At 41.4% G+C, this 15541-nt stretch overlaps 1 protein-coding gene across 2 annotated transcripts in view; it reads left to right on the forward strand.

The window, feature by feature from the left end:
- The window catches only part of KCNH1 (potassium voltage-gated channel subfamily H member 1), a 414476-nt gene that overhangs the window by 90205 nt on the left and 308730 nt on the right, over nt 1-15541 (forward strand). The window contains exon 6 of one of the 2 annotated variants that reach the window (XM_060010022.1): nt 4500-4973. In XM_060010022.1, coding sequence (XP_059866005.1) covers nt 4500-4973 — 474 coding nt within the window. The remainder of the gene's footprint in view (nt 1-4499; nt 4974-15541) is intronic. The other variant, XM_060010026.1, reaches the window with a different exon arrangement.

A 15541-nucleotide genomic window follows, 5' to 3' on the forward strand; every position in this document is an offset into this window, starting at 1 on the left:
AGGATAAATCCCACTTGATCATGGTGTATGATCCTTTTAATATGTTGCTGGATTCTATTTGCTAGTATTTTGTTGAGGATTTTTGCATCTATATTCATCAGTGATATTGGTCTGTAATTTTCTTTTTTTGTGATATCTGTGTCTGGTTTTGGTGTCAGGGTGATGGTGGCCTTGTAGAACGAATTTGGGAGTGTTCTTCCTTCTGCAATTGTCTTGGTAGAGTTTTAGAAGGATTGGTGTTAGCTCTTCTCCAAATGTTTGATAGAATTCACCTGTGAAGCTGTCTGGTCCTGGACTGTTGTTTGTTGGAAGATTTTAATTACAGTTTCAGTTTCATTACTTGTGATAGGTCTGTTTATATTTTCTAATTCTTCCTGGTTCTGTCTTGGAAAATTGTACCTTTCCAAGAATTTGTCCAATTCTTTGTGGTTGTCCATTTTATTTGCATATAATTGTTTGTAGTAGTCTCTTATAATCCTTTGTATTTCTGTGGTGTCAGTTGTGATTTCTCCTTTTTCTTTTCGAATTTTATTGATTTGTGTCCTCTCCCTTTTTTTCTTGATGAGTCTGGCTAAAGGTTTATCAATTTTGTTTATCTTCTCAAAGAACAAACTTTTAGTTTTATTGATCTTTGCTATTGTTTTCTTCATTTCTATTTCATTTATTTCTGCTCTGATCTTTATGATTTTTTTCCTTCTACTGACTTTGGGTTTTCTTTGTTGTTTCTCTAGTTGCTTTAGTTGTAAGGTTAGATTGTTTATTTGAGGTTTTTCTTGTTTCTTGAGGTGAGATTTCATTACTATAAACTTCCCTCTTAGAACTGCTTTTTCTGTGTCCATAGGTTTGGGGTCATTCTGTTTTTGTTGTCACTTATTTCTGTGTATTTTTTTTACTTCTTCTTTGATTTCTTCAGTGATATCTTAGTTATTTAGTAGTGCACTGTTTAGCTGCCATGTATTTGCATTTTTTACAGGTTTTTTTTTCCTGTAATTGATTTCCAGTCTCATAGCATTGTAGTTGGAAAAGCTGCTTGATATGATTTCAATTTTTAAAAATTTACCAAAGCTTGATTTGTGACCCAAGATATGTCTATCATGGAGAGTGTTCCGTGTGCACTTGAGAAGAAAGTGTATTCTGCCACTTTTGGGTAGAATGTCCTATAAATGTCAATTAAATCCATCTGATCTGTTGTGTCATTTAAAGCTTCTATTTCCTTATTTCCTTTCTTTCTTTTTTTTTTTTTTTGTGGTACGTGAGCCTCTTACAGTTGTGGCCTCTCCCGTTGCGGAGCACAGGCTCCGGACGCACAGGCTCAGTGGCCATGGCTCACGGGCCTAGCTTCTCTGCGGCATGTGGGGTCTTCCCAGACCGAGGCACGAACCCATGTCCCCTGCATCAGCAGGTGGACTCTCAACAACTGTGCCACCAGGAAAGCCCATCCTTATTTATTTTCTGTTTGGATGATCTGTCCATTGGTGTAAGTGGGGTGTTAAAGTCCTCTACTATTATTGTCTTACTGTTGATTTCCCCTTTTATGGTTGTTAGCATTTGCCTTATGTATTGAGGTGCTCCTATGTTGGGTGCAAAAATATTTATAATTGTTATGTCTTCTTCTTGGATTGATCCCTCGATCATTATGTAGTGTCCTTCCTTATCTCTTGTAACAGTCTTTATTTCAAAGTCTATTTTATCTGATATGAGTATTGCTACTCCAGCTTTCTTTTAATTTCTATTTGCATGGAATATCTTTTTCCATCCCTTCACTTTCAGTCTGTATGTGTCTCTAGGTCTGAAGTGGGTCGCTTGTAGACAGCATATATATGGGTCTTGTTTTTTATCTGTTCAGCCAGTCTATGTCTTTTTGTTGGGGCATTTAATCCATTTAAATTCAAGGTTGTTATGGATATGTATGTTCCTATTACCGTTTTCTTAATTGTTTTGGGTTTGTTTTTGTGGGTCTTTTCTTCTCTTGTGTTTCTTGCCTAGATTAAGTTCCTTTAGCATTTGTTGTAAAGCTGGTTTGGTGGTGCTGAATTCTCTTAGCTTTTGCTTTGTCTATAAAGATTTTGATTTCTCCATCGAATCTGAATGAGACCCTTGCTGGGTAGAGTAATATTTGTTGTAGCTTTTCCTCTTTTGTCACTTTAAGTATATCCTGCAACTCCCTTCTGGCCTGCAGTTTCTGCTGAAAAGTCAGCTGATAACCTTATGGGGATTCCTTTATATGTTATTTTTTGCTTTTCCCTTGTTGCTTTTAATATTTTTTCTTTGAATTTAATTTTTGTTATTTTGATTAATATGTGTCTTGGTGTGTTTCTCCTAGGGTTTATCCTGTATGGGACTCTCTGCACTTCCTGGAGTTGGGTGACTGTTTCCTTTCCCATGTTAGGGAAGTTTTTCACTATAGTCTCTTTTAATGTTTTCTCAGACCTTTTCTTTTCCTCTTCCTCTTCTGGGACCACTATAATTTGAATGTTGGCACGTTTAATGTTGTCCCAGAGGTCTCTGAGATTGTATTCAATTCTTTTTTCTCTATTCTGCTCCTAGGCAGTTATTTCCACCATTCTGTCTTCCAGCTCACTTACTTGTTCTTTTGCCTCAGTTATTTTGCTATTGATTCCTTCTAATGTATTTTTCATTTTAGTTATTGTGTTGTTCATATCTGTTTGTTCTTTAGTTCTTCTAGATCTTTGTTAAACATTTCTTATATTTTCTCAATCTGTGCCTCCATTCTATTTCTAAGATTCTGGATCATCTTTACTGTCATTACTCTGAATTCTTTTTCAGGTATGTTGCCTATTTCCTCTTCATTTATTTGGTCTTTTAGGTTTTTACCTTGCTCCTTCATCTGTGACATAGTTTTTTGTCATCTCATTTGTTTTTTGATGGGTGGGATTGTGTTCCTGTCATACTGGTTGTTTGGCCTGAGGCTTCGAGCAGTAGAGTTTGTAGGCTGCTGGGTAGAGCTGGGTCTTTGTGCTGAGATGAGGACCTCCAGGAGACCTCAATCCTATGAATATTCCCTGGGATCTTAGGTTCTCTGTTAGTCCAGTGGTTCAGACTCGGAGTTCCCACCACAGGAGCTCAGGCCTGACCTCCAGCTCATGAACCAAGATCCTGCAAGCTGCACGGGGCAGCAGAAAAAGAAAACAGGAGCAGAAGAATAACAAAGGGTCAAAAATAAAATAAGAGTAGAAAACTAACAGATATGTTAGAAAGAATAAAAAAAGTAAAAATGCAGGTGAAACAACAGCTGGAAGGTAAAACAGAAGTATAATAGTAAAAAAGAGGAGGGAAAAAAAAGCTGGAAAAGTCCCTGGCTGTGAGGGGTGGGACTCAGGCAGGGTCAGGGTTTAGGTGGTGGGAAGGGGCCTATGCTTAGGACCCACAGGGCTGGAAAAGGCCCCAGTGGGCGGTGGGGGGGCTGGGGGGGACTTAGGCTCAGTGTAGCAGGAGGGGCCCAGGAGTGCCTCTGGCCTTGAATGGCAGAGGACCATATCCAGGACCCCAGCAGGCTAGACGTGTTTGCCCCCATCCTCTGATCCTGAAGGGCCCCTCCCTGTTGGCCTCTCTTCTTCTTCCCCTCCCTCCCTCCCTCCTATGCCCCTAGGGCTCATGAGGCCAGAGGGGGCCCTGGAAGGCAGAGGACCAGACCCGGAAACCCAACAAGCTTCCTGGGCTGAGTCAGTGGGGGAAACACCCGTGGTGCTTCCCCTGATTCCCTGGTCCTGGAGCGCCCCTCTCACCCACCTCTTCTCTTCTTCCTCCCTACCCCCACCTCTACGCCCCTAGGACGGACGTGGCCCGGAGCGGGCCTCGGAGGGCAGAGGACCTGGCCCAGGCCCCAGCAGGTTTCCTGAGCCTGATTGGACAGGTGAAATGCTAGGTGCACCCCCCCCATCCTCTGAGCCCCCGAGGGTCCCTCCAGGTGTGGGAATCCCTCCCCTCTCCCAGCCACCCCTCAGGGGCGCCTGTCCTGCCCAGCCTCCACTTCTCCTCCCCCCTCGCTCCCTTCCACGTCCTACCAGGTCGCTTGGGGGTTCCTCCTATCTCCTTGGACATTGAGGTCCCCCACCAGCATCTGGCAGGTGCCCTAGTTGTGGGGAGACGTGAACTCTGCATCCTCCCCCACCACCACCTTGACTTCAGGTACCAAGTTGCTTAATTCTCTTGCGCCTCAGTTTCTCACTTGTCACACGGAATAATGATTGGCTAATAAAACAAGGTTGTGTTTAGAATTAAGTGAGATAATACTTGTATGTGGAGTACTTAGTACAATGATTGGTTCACAGTAAGCTGAATAACAGTGTTTTATTGTTTCATATGATTGATTATATTACAATGTTCAATTCCATTCTGCCATAGTCCTTTGGTACCTGTTCTTGCATCTAATGATCCGTCTGGAGTGTTATGAGTATTCGGCTCTGACAGATACTGACTGGTTTGATGCTGAAGGTGAAATCCTAACTTAGTTCTCTCGGCCATTTTTTTCTGTACAGGTTCTGCAGCTGGGCTCAGACATCCTTCCCCAATACAAGCAAGAGGCACCAAAGACTCCCCCTCACATCATCTTACATTATTGTGTTTTCAAGACCACGTGGGATTGGATCATCTTGATCTTAACCTTCTATACAGCCATCCTGGTCCCTTATAATGTCTCCTTTAAAACCAGGCAGAACAACGTGGCCTGGCTGGTTGTGGATAGCATCGTGGATGTTATCTTTCTGGTGGACATTGTGCTGAATTTTCATACCACTTTTGTTGGACCAGCTGGGGAGGTGATTTCCGACCCCAAACTCATCCGCATGAACTATCTGAAGACGTGGTTTGTGATTGACCTTCTGTCCTGTTTGCCATATGATGTCATCAACGCTTTTGAGAACGTGGATGAGGTTAGTGCCTTTATGGGTGATCCAGGGAAGATTGGTTTTGCTGATCAGATTCCACCACTCCTGGAGGGGAGAGAGAGTCAGGTACATCCCTCAAATCTCAGACCTTGTTGTCATGTCTTTAAATTAATTGTGGGTGGTCAACAGAAGAGTAATTAAATGGGTGGGAACTAGCATGACTGATGTCTGGAACATAGGGAGCATGATGCTTGATTGATATCCTCGCCTGGTGTTTTTGTCCTTTGGAGGTTTGGAGGCCCTGCATGTCAGTGGATGGATGTGGAGGAGACCAGAGGCTTCCTTCATATTCCATGTGGAGTGCAAGCCACTGGCTTGGGTGGTGGGGCTGCAGAAGCAGGCATGCATTGCCATTGCATTGATGAATCTTTCACTTGGTATACAATTGCTGAATGCCTACCTACTGGTTACTCTCATTATGGGGACTTTTCTATTATCTGCTGCTGACCTTTGGCTGTTTGAAAGCTAATTAACTCTTGGCAACAGGGATGGTACTCTCTTCCAAGTTTGCTTGCGTTTTTTTTTCATTTTCTTTCTTTCTTTATTTTTTTTTGGTAAATGTTGGGAAAGAATGAGTTGTTTCTTTGCTGAAATGAGTTTTGGAGGTGACCAATGGCGTTCAATTGTCCATGCTCTCCATTGCCTAAATTTGCTGAAGTAGTCAGTCTATGGTTAAGCCTGGCTCTTGTGGCTAAGAGGAGTACTGCTACTGGATTACCCTGCTGTGGGTTGTTAGTCCTACAGGCCATGGAAGGAATTAAAAGAAGATAAATGCTCTGTAAATGTGCTGGAATCAAGACATGCTTAAACAGTCACTGAATGGGTGCCTAGGACATGTTGCAGCAGGAAGGAGCCACTGGGCTGGTTAAAGTGATTTTCTCCTTTGAAAAAGCAAGGATGTAACGTCATGGCAAAGGAAAATGTCAGGTTCTTAATCTAGTTTAAGTGTGTTCTATGGAAATTGTTCTTCATTTTTCCTACTCTTCAGTTGACACTTTAGATGGCAGTACACCTGGTAAGTCTCCAGCCTCAGATAGCAGCGGCCCTCATTGCCTCAGACTACAGAGGGTCCCAGAGGTCTCCATCCAGCTGGACTGCTAACTGGGGGGGTCATCAGGAAGCTATCGGGAGGCTGAGTTGAGGCAAGATACACTCTCAGGGCTAAATGGCTAGTGGGACTCAGCCTTGAGAGAGTTGGAGGGAACAGCCAGCTTCCTGCCAGGATAACAAAACCTGCCAGTGACTAGATGTCTTGCTGGTGGCATAATGATGCTTCTCTGCCTTCAGATCAGTACCAGCAGTGGGCAAGGACTCCAGCCCCTTCCTCTGTGAGGACCCAACTACCTACTACTTTTCTCTCCAGTGAAGAGGAGCTGAGGTTCAGATGCTCCAGACTCAGAACAACCCCTGCTTTCATCTGTGGGGTGTGTTTTAATAGACTTTAAGATCCCAAGGAATAATTCTCTGAGTGGCTCGTGTGGATTTTTTAGGGAGATTAAATGAGCCGAGACTGATCATTTACAAGAGAAAAATCATCCCTAAAGTGAATGTTGGGATTCTTAAATGTGAATTTTAGTACATGTTGGGAATGATATTTTTCACTGTGAGCACATTTCTAGAAATTTTTATGTTAGTGAGGAAAATATGATCATTTTGGCTTAGATAATTCAACTGATGATTTCAACCTAAAAGAGCTTCTTATACACATATGGGAAATGAAATTTAACTTTAAAAAAAGTGATTGAGTTTTTAAAATAAACCATTTGCTATTTATAGCAATGGCATTAAAATTTTGCAGATAAATAGAACAGTTCTTCGGCTTCCACAGTTTCTTATTAAACACTGGCAGAGATGTAAACACATATGTGAATGTGTCAAGATTACCTTGTAGGTTAGCAGAGCAGAGAGCTTCTTCCCAGGCTCTGTGTAGGTTGGGCTGGAATTCCTTTGCCATTAACTGTGAATACCCTGACGTGGTTTCTGATTTCCAGATTCATGAAATAGATTGTAGGTAGGAAAATCATAATTTCTCTGTAGATTTCTAGTTGGCAAAGGGTTTAGCATCAAAGCTCTTACTACCATTTCTTGATGATAAATAATAATATGAATATTAGGGAATTCTAGCTATGATTTGCTTCTGTAAAGTCTTGTTTTTATATTTAGTAGCTCCTTTTAAAGCTTTGGCTCACACCTGAAATAATGCCTTTCCATGACAACTGTGGTGGAGTTGGGGAAACACGAGGAAGCTGAAGATTTGCCTGCTGGTCCTCTTGTTCTCACCTCTTAAGACAGCTGGGAACCTTGTGCATGTCATTTAGCCTTTCTGGGTTACAGTTTTCCTAGCTACATCTTAGGGATGATACTACCTTACCTGCCTGAAGGCGTGGCATTTGGGTGGTGGATTTTGAGTTCCCTGCCGGCTGCAAAATCTGGTGAGTTCTAAAATCTCTTTTGTGTTAGTCTCACCTCCAGACTCACTATAAAAATGAGAGGCCCAGCCCCCTGACCTCCTACCTTTTGTGGGAGTTGGAGGAAAGTGGGGTAGGATGGGGACATTTAGCAGGTTATGGTGAGTAGACCTGTCGGAGATCAGAGCCCAGTTGAAGTATCATGTAGTTTAACCCTCTTAACTCACAAATAACCCAGGGGATATGACTCACTCAGGATGGTGTAGCAAATCATATGGTCACAGTAATGAGTCACCTTCTGACTCTTCTCTGTTCTAATAGTGACAGATTTGATAAAATAGGGACCGAACACTGAAGAATACTGTTGAGTCAAAACTGACCAAGAAGCTCCTGATGTGTGTGGCTCACCTATTAGCTTGGTTGTCGTGAGTGGGAGGTTGGGTATTAGGTACGGGGAGGTGGGCAGCTGCATTTTCCCTAAGGCAGCTGGGGTGGTGATGAGATGGGCAGGTTAAGATACTCACCAAGGGACAGACCCAGCACCCTTTTCCAGGTACAGGCCTTTTTGTTAAAAGGCACCATAAAATCAGTGGGCATGAAGGACTGGTGGGGCTAAGAGGAGGTTGGGGAGCCTGTGAAGGGCACCTATCTGTTGTCTACATTCACCATATGCTGTCTTCTTATCCAACACTCTGCTGTGAGGTTGCTCGTCTAATATTGCAGCTCCCTCGTCTCTAGGCCCTTCCTCTAAGAGAGCGTGGGGAGAAATAGGAAATTATTGATTCATTTCTCATAAAAATTACATGGAGCTGCCCTCACTCTGGTGTCTTCCTAATTATGCCAATGGACTTGTGTCTCAGTGGAGACCACCAGGGAAGAGGGGAATGAGCAGCGGGGGCTTTGCCATCTGTGTGTGTGGGGGTTTAGGGTGCGGGCATGGGTGTTGAGGTGGAGGCTCTTAGAGTGAAAGGATCGGACCCTCCCCAGCCTTGGGTCAAGAAATTAGGTTCGATTGCGAAAGCCAACAATTGTGAACTCAGCCTTGTGGATGGAGCCCATCTCCATGATTTCAGCCACACGGATGATCCCTTTTGGCCAGCTTGGTTCGCTTATGTAGGTGGCCTACATTTTCGTCATTCACCAGTCTGTTGGTTGGTAATCATCTGTTTTGGAGGCAGTTCGTGAAAATGTTTGCATATTAGTCAAGCTGGTGAGAGGACAAAAGGTCTGAAAATGGAGTGGACGAAAGCTAGGAAGGGGTATGCCGAAGCAAAAGTCAAATGAGTCTCTTTCAAGCGCTTAGCGGATTATTGGCCTGGTATGCTTCATGCCTTAAGTATGGAACTATTAGTCACAAAACATATTCCCTCTCCTAAGGAGACCTTATTGTTTATGGACATTGGAGTATGGAAGTGCAAAGAGGAGAACGGAGCCAACTGTGCCACCTCCCAGGTCACAATTCTGGTGCCTTGGGGCCAAGAGCTTCCTTCTTTCCCTGACTCTGTAACCTCGGACAGCAACACCACTGGCTAGTGGTGGTCACAGCTGACACTTGCCAAGAGCACACAGAAGATGCTTAGCCAGAGCAGAACAGGACTAGGTGTGCGGATGGAAAGATCAGCAGCTTCCCTTTATGTAGTGCATCTAACTTTCCAAAATACTTTCACACAGATTATCTTTTTTATTATCGAAATGTGGTTGATGTACAATATCATGTTAGTTTCAGGTATATTCCATAGTGACTTGACATTTGCAAACATTACAGAACGTTCACCTGTGCTAAGTCTAGGAACCATCTGTCCCCAAAGTTATTAAAATATTATTGATCATATTCTTTGTTGCACAGATTATCTCTGTTTTAGCTCTGTGGTGGTAAAAAAACCGCACTGAACTGGGAGGAAGGCGGTTTGTCAGCTAGGTGTGACCGCCACCCAGCTGTGCACACTTACGGAAGTCATTTCATCTCCTTGGACTTTGCTTACCTCACCTGTAGGATGGTGCATTTCAGCTGTAACCTTCAGTGGCTCTAGGGCAGGTATTGTCCCTGCTTTGCAGATGAGGGGAAAGGACCAGGTTGTCCAGGGAGTTGAAACTGGACTCTGGTCTCCTGACTGCTAGATCTGTGCTTTACCCTGCCACTCATGCTGCCTCATCAGAAATTTGGAGACAGAGTGAGCCAAGCTGTGTGTTTCATTCCTCAAGTCCCTCTCTCTGAATCCTTCCCTGGCCTGGCCCCTTCCGCACAGCGCCGTCCCCCCACCGCCGACCTCCGCAGCTGAGGGGTGAGAGGTTTGGGCGGTCAGCCTGGGTGACCCTAAGCTGAGGTCGCTGGTGCATGTGTGTAGGGCCGGACAGTGAGCATGGGGTCGGAAGTGACTCCACAGGCTGGTTGCCCGCCCTGCTTCTCTCTCCTTGACAGATGGGCGCCCCTCTGGGTTCTTCTAGGATCACTATTACCTATGATTTCCTCATCACTGATGCTGAAAGCAAATTGGACCCATGTACCTTGCTCATCCTATTGATTTGTAGTTTTCAGGCCTTACCTGTGGTTTCTATTTAAGTGGATGGATACCGTTTGAGTCCTCACACAGGTGACGCCTCTGCTGTCCAGCTGTAAGTCATGAGATGACTAGGACTTTTCTTTCCTGGACTTCCAGCAATACAGGCAGTCCCCGTGTCTTGTCATAGCAGTTATTTTTATTCACAGACTATTTTTCAGAGCAGTTTTAGGTTTACCGAGAATAGAGTAGAGTAGAAAGACCACCTTTACCACCCGCAGTTTCCCTGTTATCAGCATCTTGCATGAGGGCGGTATGCTTATCATGGCCAATGTTGATGCATTATTATCAGCGAAAGTCTACAGTTTCCATTAGGGGTCACTCTTTGCAGTATACATTCTGTGGGTTTTTGACCAATGGAGAATGACACGTGTCTACCATTGTGTATCACACAGAGTCGATTCACCGCCCTAAAGATCCTCTGTGCCCCACCTATTCATCCCTCCCTCCCCGCTAACTCTTGGCAACTACGGATCTATTTACTGTCTCCATCATTTTGCCTTTTCCAGAATGTCCTAAAGTTGGACTTATACAGTATGTAGCCTTTTCAGATTGGCTTCTTTCACTTAGAAATAAGTACTTAAGGTTCTTCTGTATATTTGGGGGGCTATCAGAGAGCATATTTCTTTTTATTTTTGAATAATATTCCATTGTATGTATGTACCATAGTTTGTTTATTATTTCATAATAGAAAGTAAAAAACCCCATTGCTGATAGCATTGGTTATTTAAGCTTGATCAGCACAGGTCTGGTCTTGGGATTTCCTCCTTCCGTGATCCCTTGGACATGGAGAGTGGGGAGGAGCTGAGACACTGACATGCCGACCAGCCCATCTCAGCAGCCTGTGGTATCTCCTGGGTAAAAACCGAAAACGTTTAACTCAAGTTATTATGTCTAGTAATACAACAGACAGAAAAGCGAAATTGTATTATAGTCTCCTCACATTTCATACTGTTTTCCTTGGCATTTCTATCTTTTCTGTTTGTGCTGAGTATTTCTACCATACATTTATTTTGGCAAAAAGAGGACAATACCAGACACCCTGTAATTTTCATCTAAGTGTCTCATTCGTGGGAGGAAGTGTTGTTCTTGGGTGTGTTTCTCTTCTGATGATCGGGACTTGTCAGCAGTGCCCGGTGGCTGAGGTCTGACTTCAGTGATGTTATCAATGTCACTACTGTCCCCATGCTGGAAATATTGTCATCTCTCCCCTCTCACCTGTGAGGGCAAGCCGGCATAGAAATTTTCCTCTTAGTTTAATTTTAAAAAATCAGTCTTCTTCCTGACTTGAGCTTACAGGAGCTGTGAGCTCAATGATTGTGTCAAGGATTGTGGAGGTTCCATGCCTCTTGTTCAAGCAGAGGCTTCAAACAGAAGAGCAGGCTGTAGGCACTGTACCCTACACGGTCACCTGAATCAAGATCACCCTAGGTGCGTGTGTGGAGACCAGGGAAGTGGCTGCAGGGCATTTTTTTTTTTTTTTTTTTTTGGTATGCGGGCCTCTCACTGTTGTGGCCTCTCCCATTGCGGAGCAAAGGCTCCGGACGCGCAGGCTCAGCGGCCATGGCTCACAGGCCCAGCTGCTCCGCGGCATGTGAGATCTTCCCGGACCGGGGCACGAACCCGTGTCCCCTGCATCGGCAGGCGGACTCTCAACCACTGCGCCACCAGGGAAGCCCCTGCAGGGCATTTTTAATGGGAGGAAGTTGATCCTGGGTGGCTTCCTGGAAGCAGTGATTTACTATGAGACTGTGATTCCAGAGTTTAAAAAAAAAATGTAAAAACTTAATGATGCTCCAAAAGCATTGCACTTTGGAGCAAAATAGACTCAGCTGATGTGCCTGATTCCTCTCTGCTCTCACATTGTCTGTTTTCTCTCAGGCTCCTTTTTGGCCAACCCAAGTTCTACTCTTAATTCTCCACCAACTTTTCTTGGAATCTTGTTTAGGGTGTTCCTTCTTTAAAGAAAACTTATTGACTTAGGTGGTAGGGGATTGGGATACAACTCTTCAATTTTCTCCCAGTCTAGTGGGGACCACTGATAATAAACACCAATAGGGGATGTGAGAGGGGTCAGCTCAGGGTGTTATGTCTTACTATCGAGGAGCATTTAGCCTATCGAGAGAATCTAGGAAGGCTTCCTGGGAGGAGATGACTGGGGTTAGTCTGGTGAGGAATAAGGAGGGCAGTCTTGTTAGAGGAGAGATCGCGTGCAGGGGGAAGCGCTCTTGGGGACTAGCAAGGCATTCATTACGTCCAAAGCAGAGAGTCAGCATTGGGGGACAGAAGGAAGTTGAGAGTAGGAGGCAAGATCCAGTGATATAGAATCCCAGGGTCTTGCCAAGGAGTTTACCTTTTGTTATGTGGGCAAAAAGAAACCATAGAGGGTTTTCATTAGATGATCTTATGATTGATTTTGATTTTTGGAAGTGCACCCAGACAACAGTGGTGTGAATGACAGGGAAATGACGAGTGTCTCTACTTCCCCTCCTCTTGTTCTGTTGATCCTCCTGCAATCAGGCTGATAACTCCACCACGGCACTGAGCCTTGGTCATATTTCAAGTGATTGTGCGTGTTTAGGGTTATTTTTGGACCCTATGCTGTTCCACTGGTTTATTTGTCTATTCTTAACATCAGTACTACACTGTGTTAATTGGCATAGCATAATAGTAAATATTAATCAGTTACTGCCTTTGTTCTTTTTCTTCAAGACTGCTATGTCTATTCTAGGATCTTTGTACATACATTAAAACTTAGAGTCAATTTCCACCCAAACCAAAAAATAAAAATAAAAAAAATAAAAGGCCTGTAGGGATTTTGAGTGGGATTATATTGAATCTAAAAACCAATTTGGAGAGAATGAAAACCTTAATATTGAGTTTTCCAGTTCATGACCATTGACCAGCCATATGTTTAGGTCTTCTTTAATTTCTCTTAGCAATATCTTGTAGTTTTCAGTGTCAAGGTCTTAACACACTTTTTTTTTTATTGTTGTTGTTAAACTTATTCCTAGATACCTGATATTTTTGGTGCTTTGTCAGTGGGATTTAAAAACTTCTTGTTTTTAATTGTTTATTGTTAGTATAAACCATTTTATTTACCGACTTTGCAGCAAAGTTGCCAAATTTGCTTATTAATGTGAATATTTTGTAGGTTCTTTTGGATTTTTATATACACAATTATGTCTTTGTGAATAAAAAATTTTTTATTTATTTATTTTCCAAAATCTTTACCTTTTATTTCTTTTTCTTGAATTAGTGCTGGCTAGGATCTCCAATGAAATGAATGGAAGTGGAGATAATAGACATCCTTGTCTTCAGGAGAATATGTTCAGTATTTCATCATTAAGTATTTAGTTGACTAATTGTTTTTAGTTTGCAAATACTCCTTATTAGGTTAAGAAAGGTCTCTTACATTCCTAGTTTTATGAGAATTTTTATCATTAACAGGTTTTAAATTTTACCAAATACCTTTTATGCATTTATTGAAATGGTATGTTTTTTTCTCCTTACTTTTATTCATGTGGTGAGTTATGTTGATTGACTTTTGAATGTTGTATTAGCCATGCATTCCTGGAATAACTCCTACTTGGTCATGAGAGATTGTCTTCTTTTATATAATTGTATATGATTTTCTAATATTTAGCAATGTTGTATCTATGTTCATGAGACATATTGGCCTTTCATTTTTTTTTCTTTGTGATGTCCTTGTCAGGGGTGATACACAGGGGCGTGTACCCTCTTCCACTGTCTCTGAAAGAATTTTTGTAACATTGGTAGTACTTATTCCTTAAATAATTCATCAGTGAAGCTGTGTGGCTCTGAAATTTTCTTTGTGGGAATATTTTAAATTATGATTTCAATTTCTTTAGCAGATATAGGACTATTCAGATATTCTTTTTTATTTCCTTGTGTCAGTTTTGCATTGTTGAAGATTTAACCATTTCATCGAGTGTGCCAAAGTTTTTGGCAAGAAGTTATATATAATATACAATTATTCTTTTTAAAATGTTTGTTGGATCTACAGTGATTTTCTCCATTTATTCTTCATTGGTCATTTGAATCTTATGTCATTTGGTCAGTTCATTATGGTCAGTTGTGGTAGTGTTTTGTTAATTTTATTAATCTTTTAAAAGAACCAACTTTTGACTTAGCTAATTGTCTGTTTTCTGTTTCATTGATTTTTGTTCTCATTCTTATTTTCCTTTTTTGTACATTTTGTTTGGATTTAGTCTGTTTTTCCTCCTAGCTTACTGGGATGAAATCTTTGATCATTCAAGCAGATTTAATATATGAATTTAAAGCTTTAAATTCATATTTTAATATATGAATTTAAAGCTATTTTATCTTCTAAAGACTTTTTAAAGGCATCCCAGAAATTTTAATGTCATAATCCCATTATTTAAGTTCAATATACTTTCTTATTTCCACTGTGATTTCTTTTATTTAAAAGTGTGTTGCCTAGGGCTTCCGTGGTGGCGCAGTGGTTGAGAGTCCGCCTGCCGATGCAGGGGACACGGGTTCGAGCCCCGGTCCGCGAAGATCCTGCATGCCGCGGAGCGGCTGGGCGTGTGAGCCATGGCCGCTGGGTCTGCACGTCCGGAACCTGTACTCCGCAACGGGAGAGGCCACAGCAGTGAGAGGCCCGCGTACCGAAAAAAAAAAAGTGTGTTGCCTAATTTCTAAATATTTGATAATTTTCTAATTATCATTTTATTATTGACTTCTAGATTAATTCCTTAGTAGTAAGAAAATATATGATTTTAATTCTTTGAATTTTGTTAAGACTTGCTTTATGGCTCAGTATCTGGTCTATTTTGGTAAATATTTTTTATGAATTTACAAAAATGTATTTTGCAGTTGTTGAGTGTTGTATTCTCTATATGCTAATTAGGTCAGGTAGATTAATAGTTTTAAAAATTGTCTATATTATTACTAACTTTTGTCTGCTTGTTCTATCACTTATGGAGAGAGGTTTGTAAAATCTTCAACTGTGATTGTGAAATTGTTTATTTCTCCTCTCAGTTCTATTGATTTTTGCTTCATGTATTTTTAGAGCTATGCTGCTATACGCATACACATGTAGGATTGTTGTGTCTTCCTGTGAATGGGTCCTCTTGTTATTATGAAATATTCCCATTTTTATTTAATAATGCATTATATGCATTATGCACTTTTATTATAATACATTTTAAAATGCATTATAATGCATTTATGTTTGTCTGATATTAATATAGACATCAACTTTTTTTTAGATAGTGTTTGCATTGCATGCCTTTTTCCATCCCTTTCCTTTAAGTTTCTTGTGTCCTTATTTTTAAAGGATTTTTTTTGTAAATAAATAGCAAAGGATTGGGTCTTTTTATTTTTTGAAAATCTGGTCCATCAGTATTTGCCTTATATTGATAGTTGGAATATTTAGTCCGCTTATTTTTTATCATAAGTGTTGCTATCATTGGGTTTTAGTTTACCATCTTGCTATTTGTTTTCTATTTCTCATACCTGTTTTTACGTTCCTTTATTCCTCCTTTTCTACCTTCTTTGGATTAACCAAGTATTTATTTATTATTCCATTTGATTTTCTTTCAGTATTTTTTTAAAGACTTTTTTTTTAAAATGTGCATGTACCATTCTTTTATATATATATATAAAAATTAATTAATTAATT

This window comes from Delphinus delphis, chromosome 1 (genome assembly GCF_949987515.2).
Source record: "Delphinus delphis chromosome 1, mDelDel1.2, whole genome shotgun sequence".
Lineage (NCBI taxonomy): Eukaryota > Metazoa > Chordata > Mammalia > Artiodactyla > Delphinidae > Delphinus > Delphinus delphis.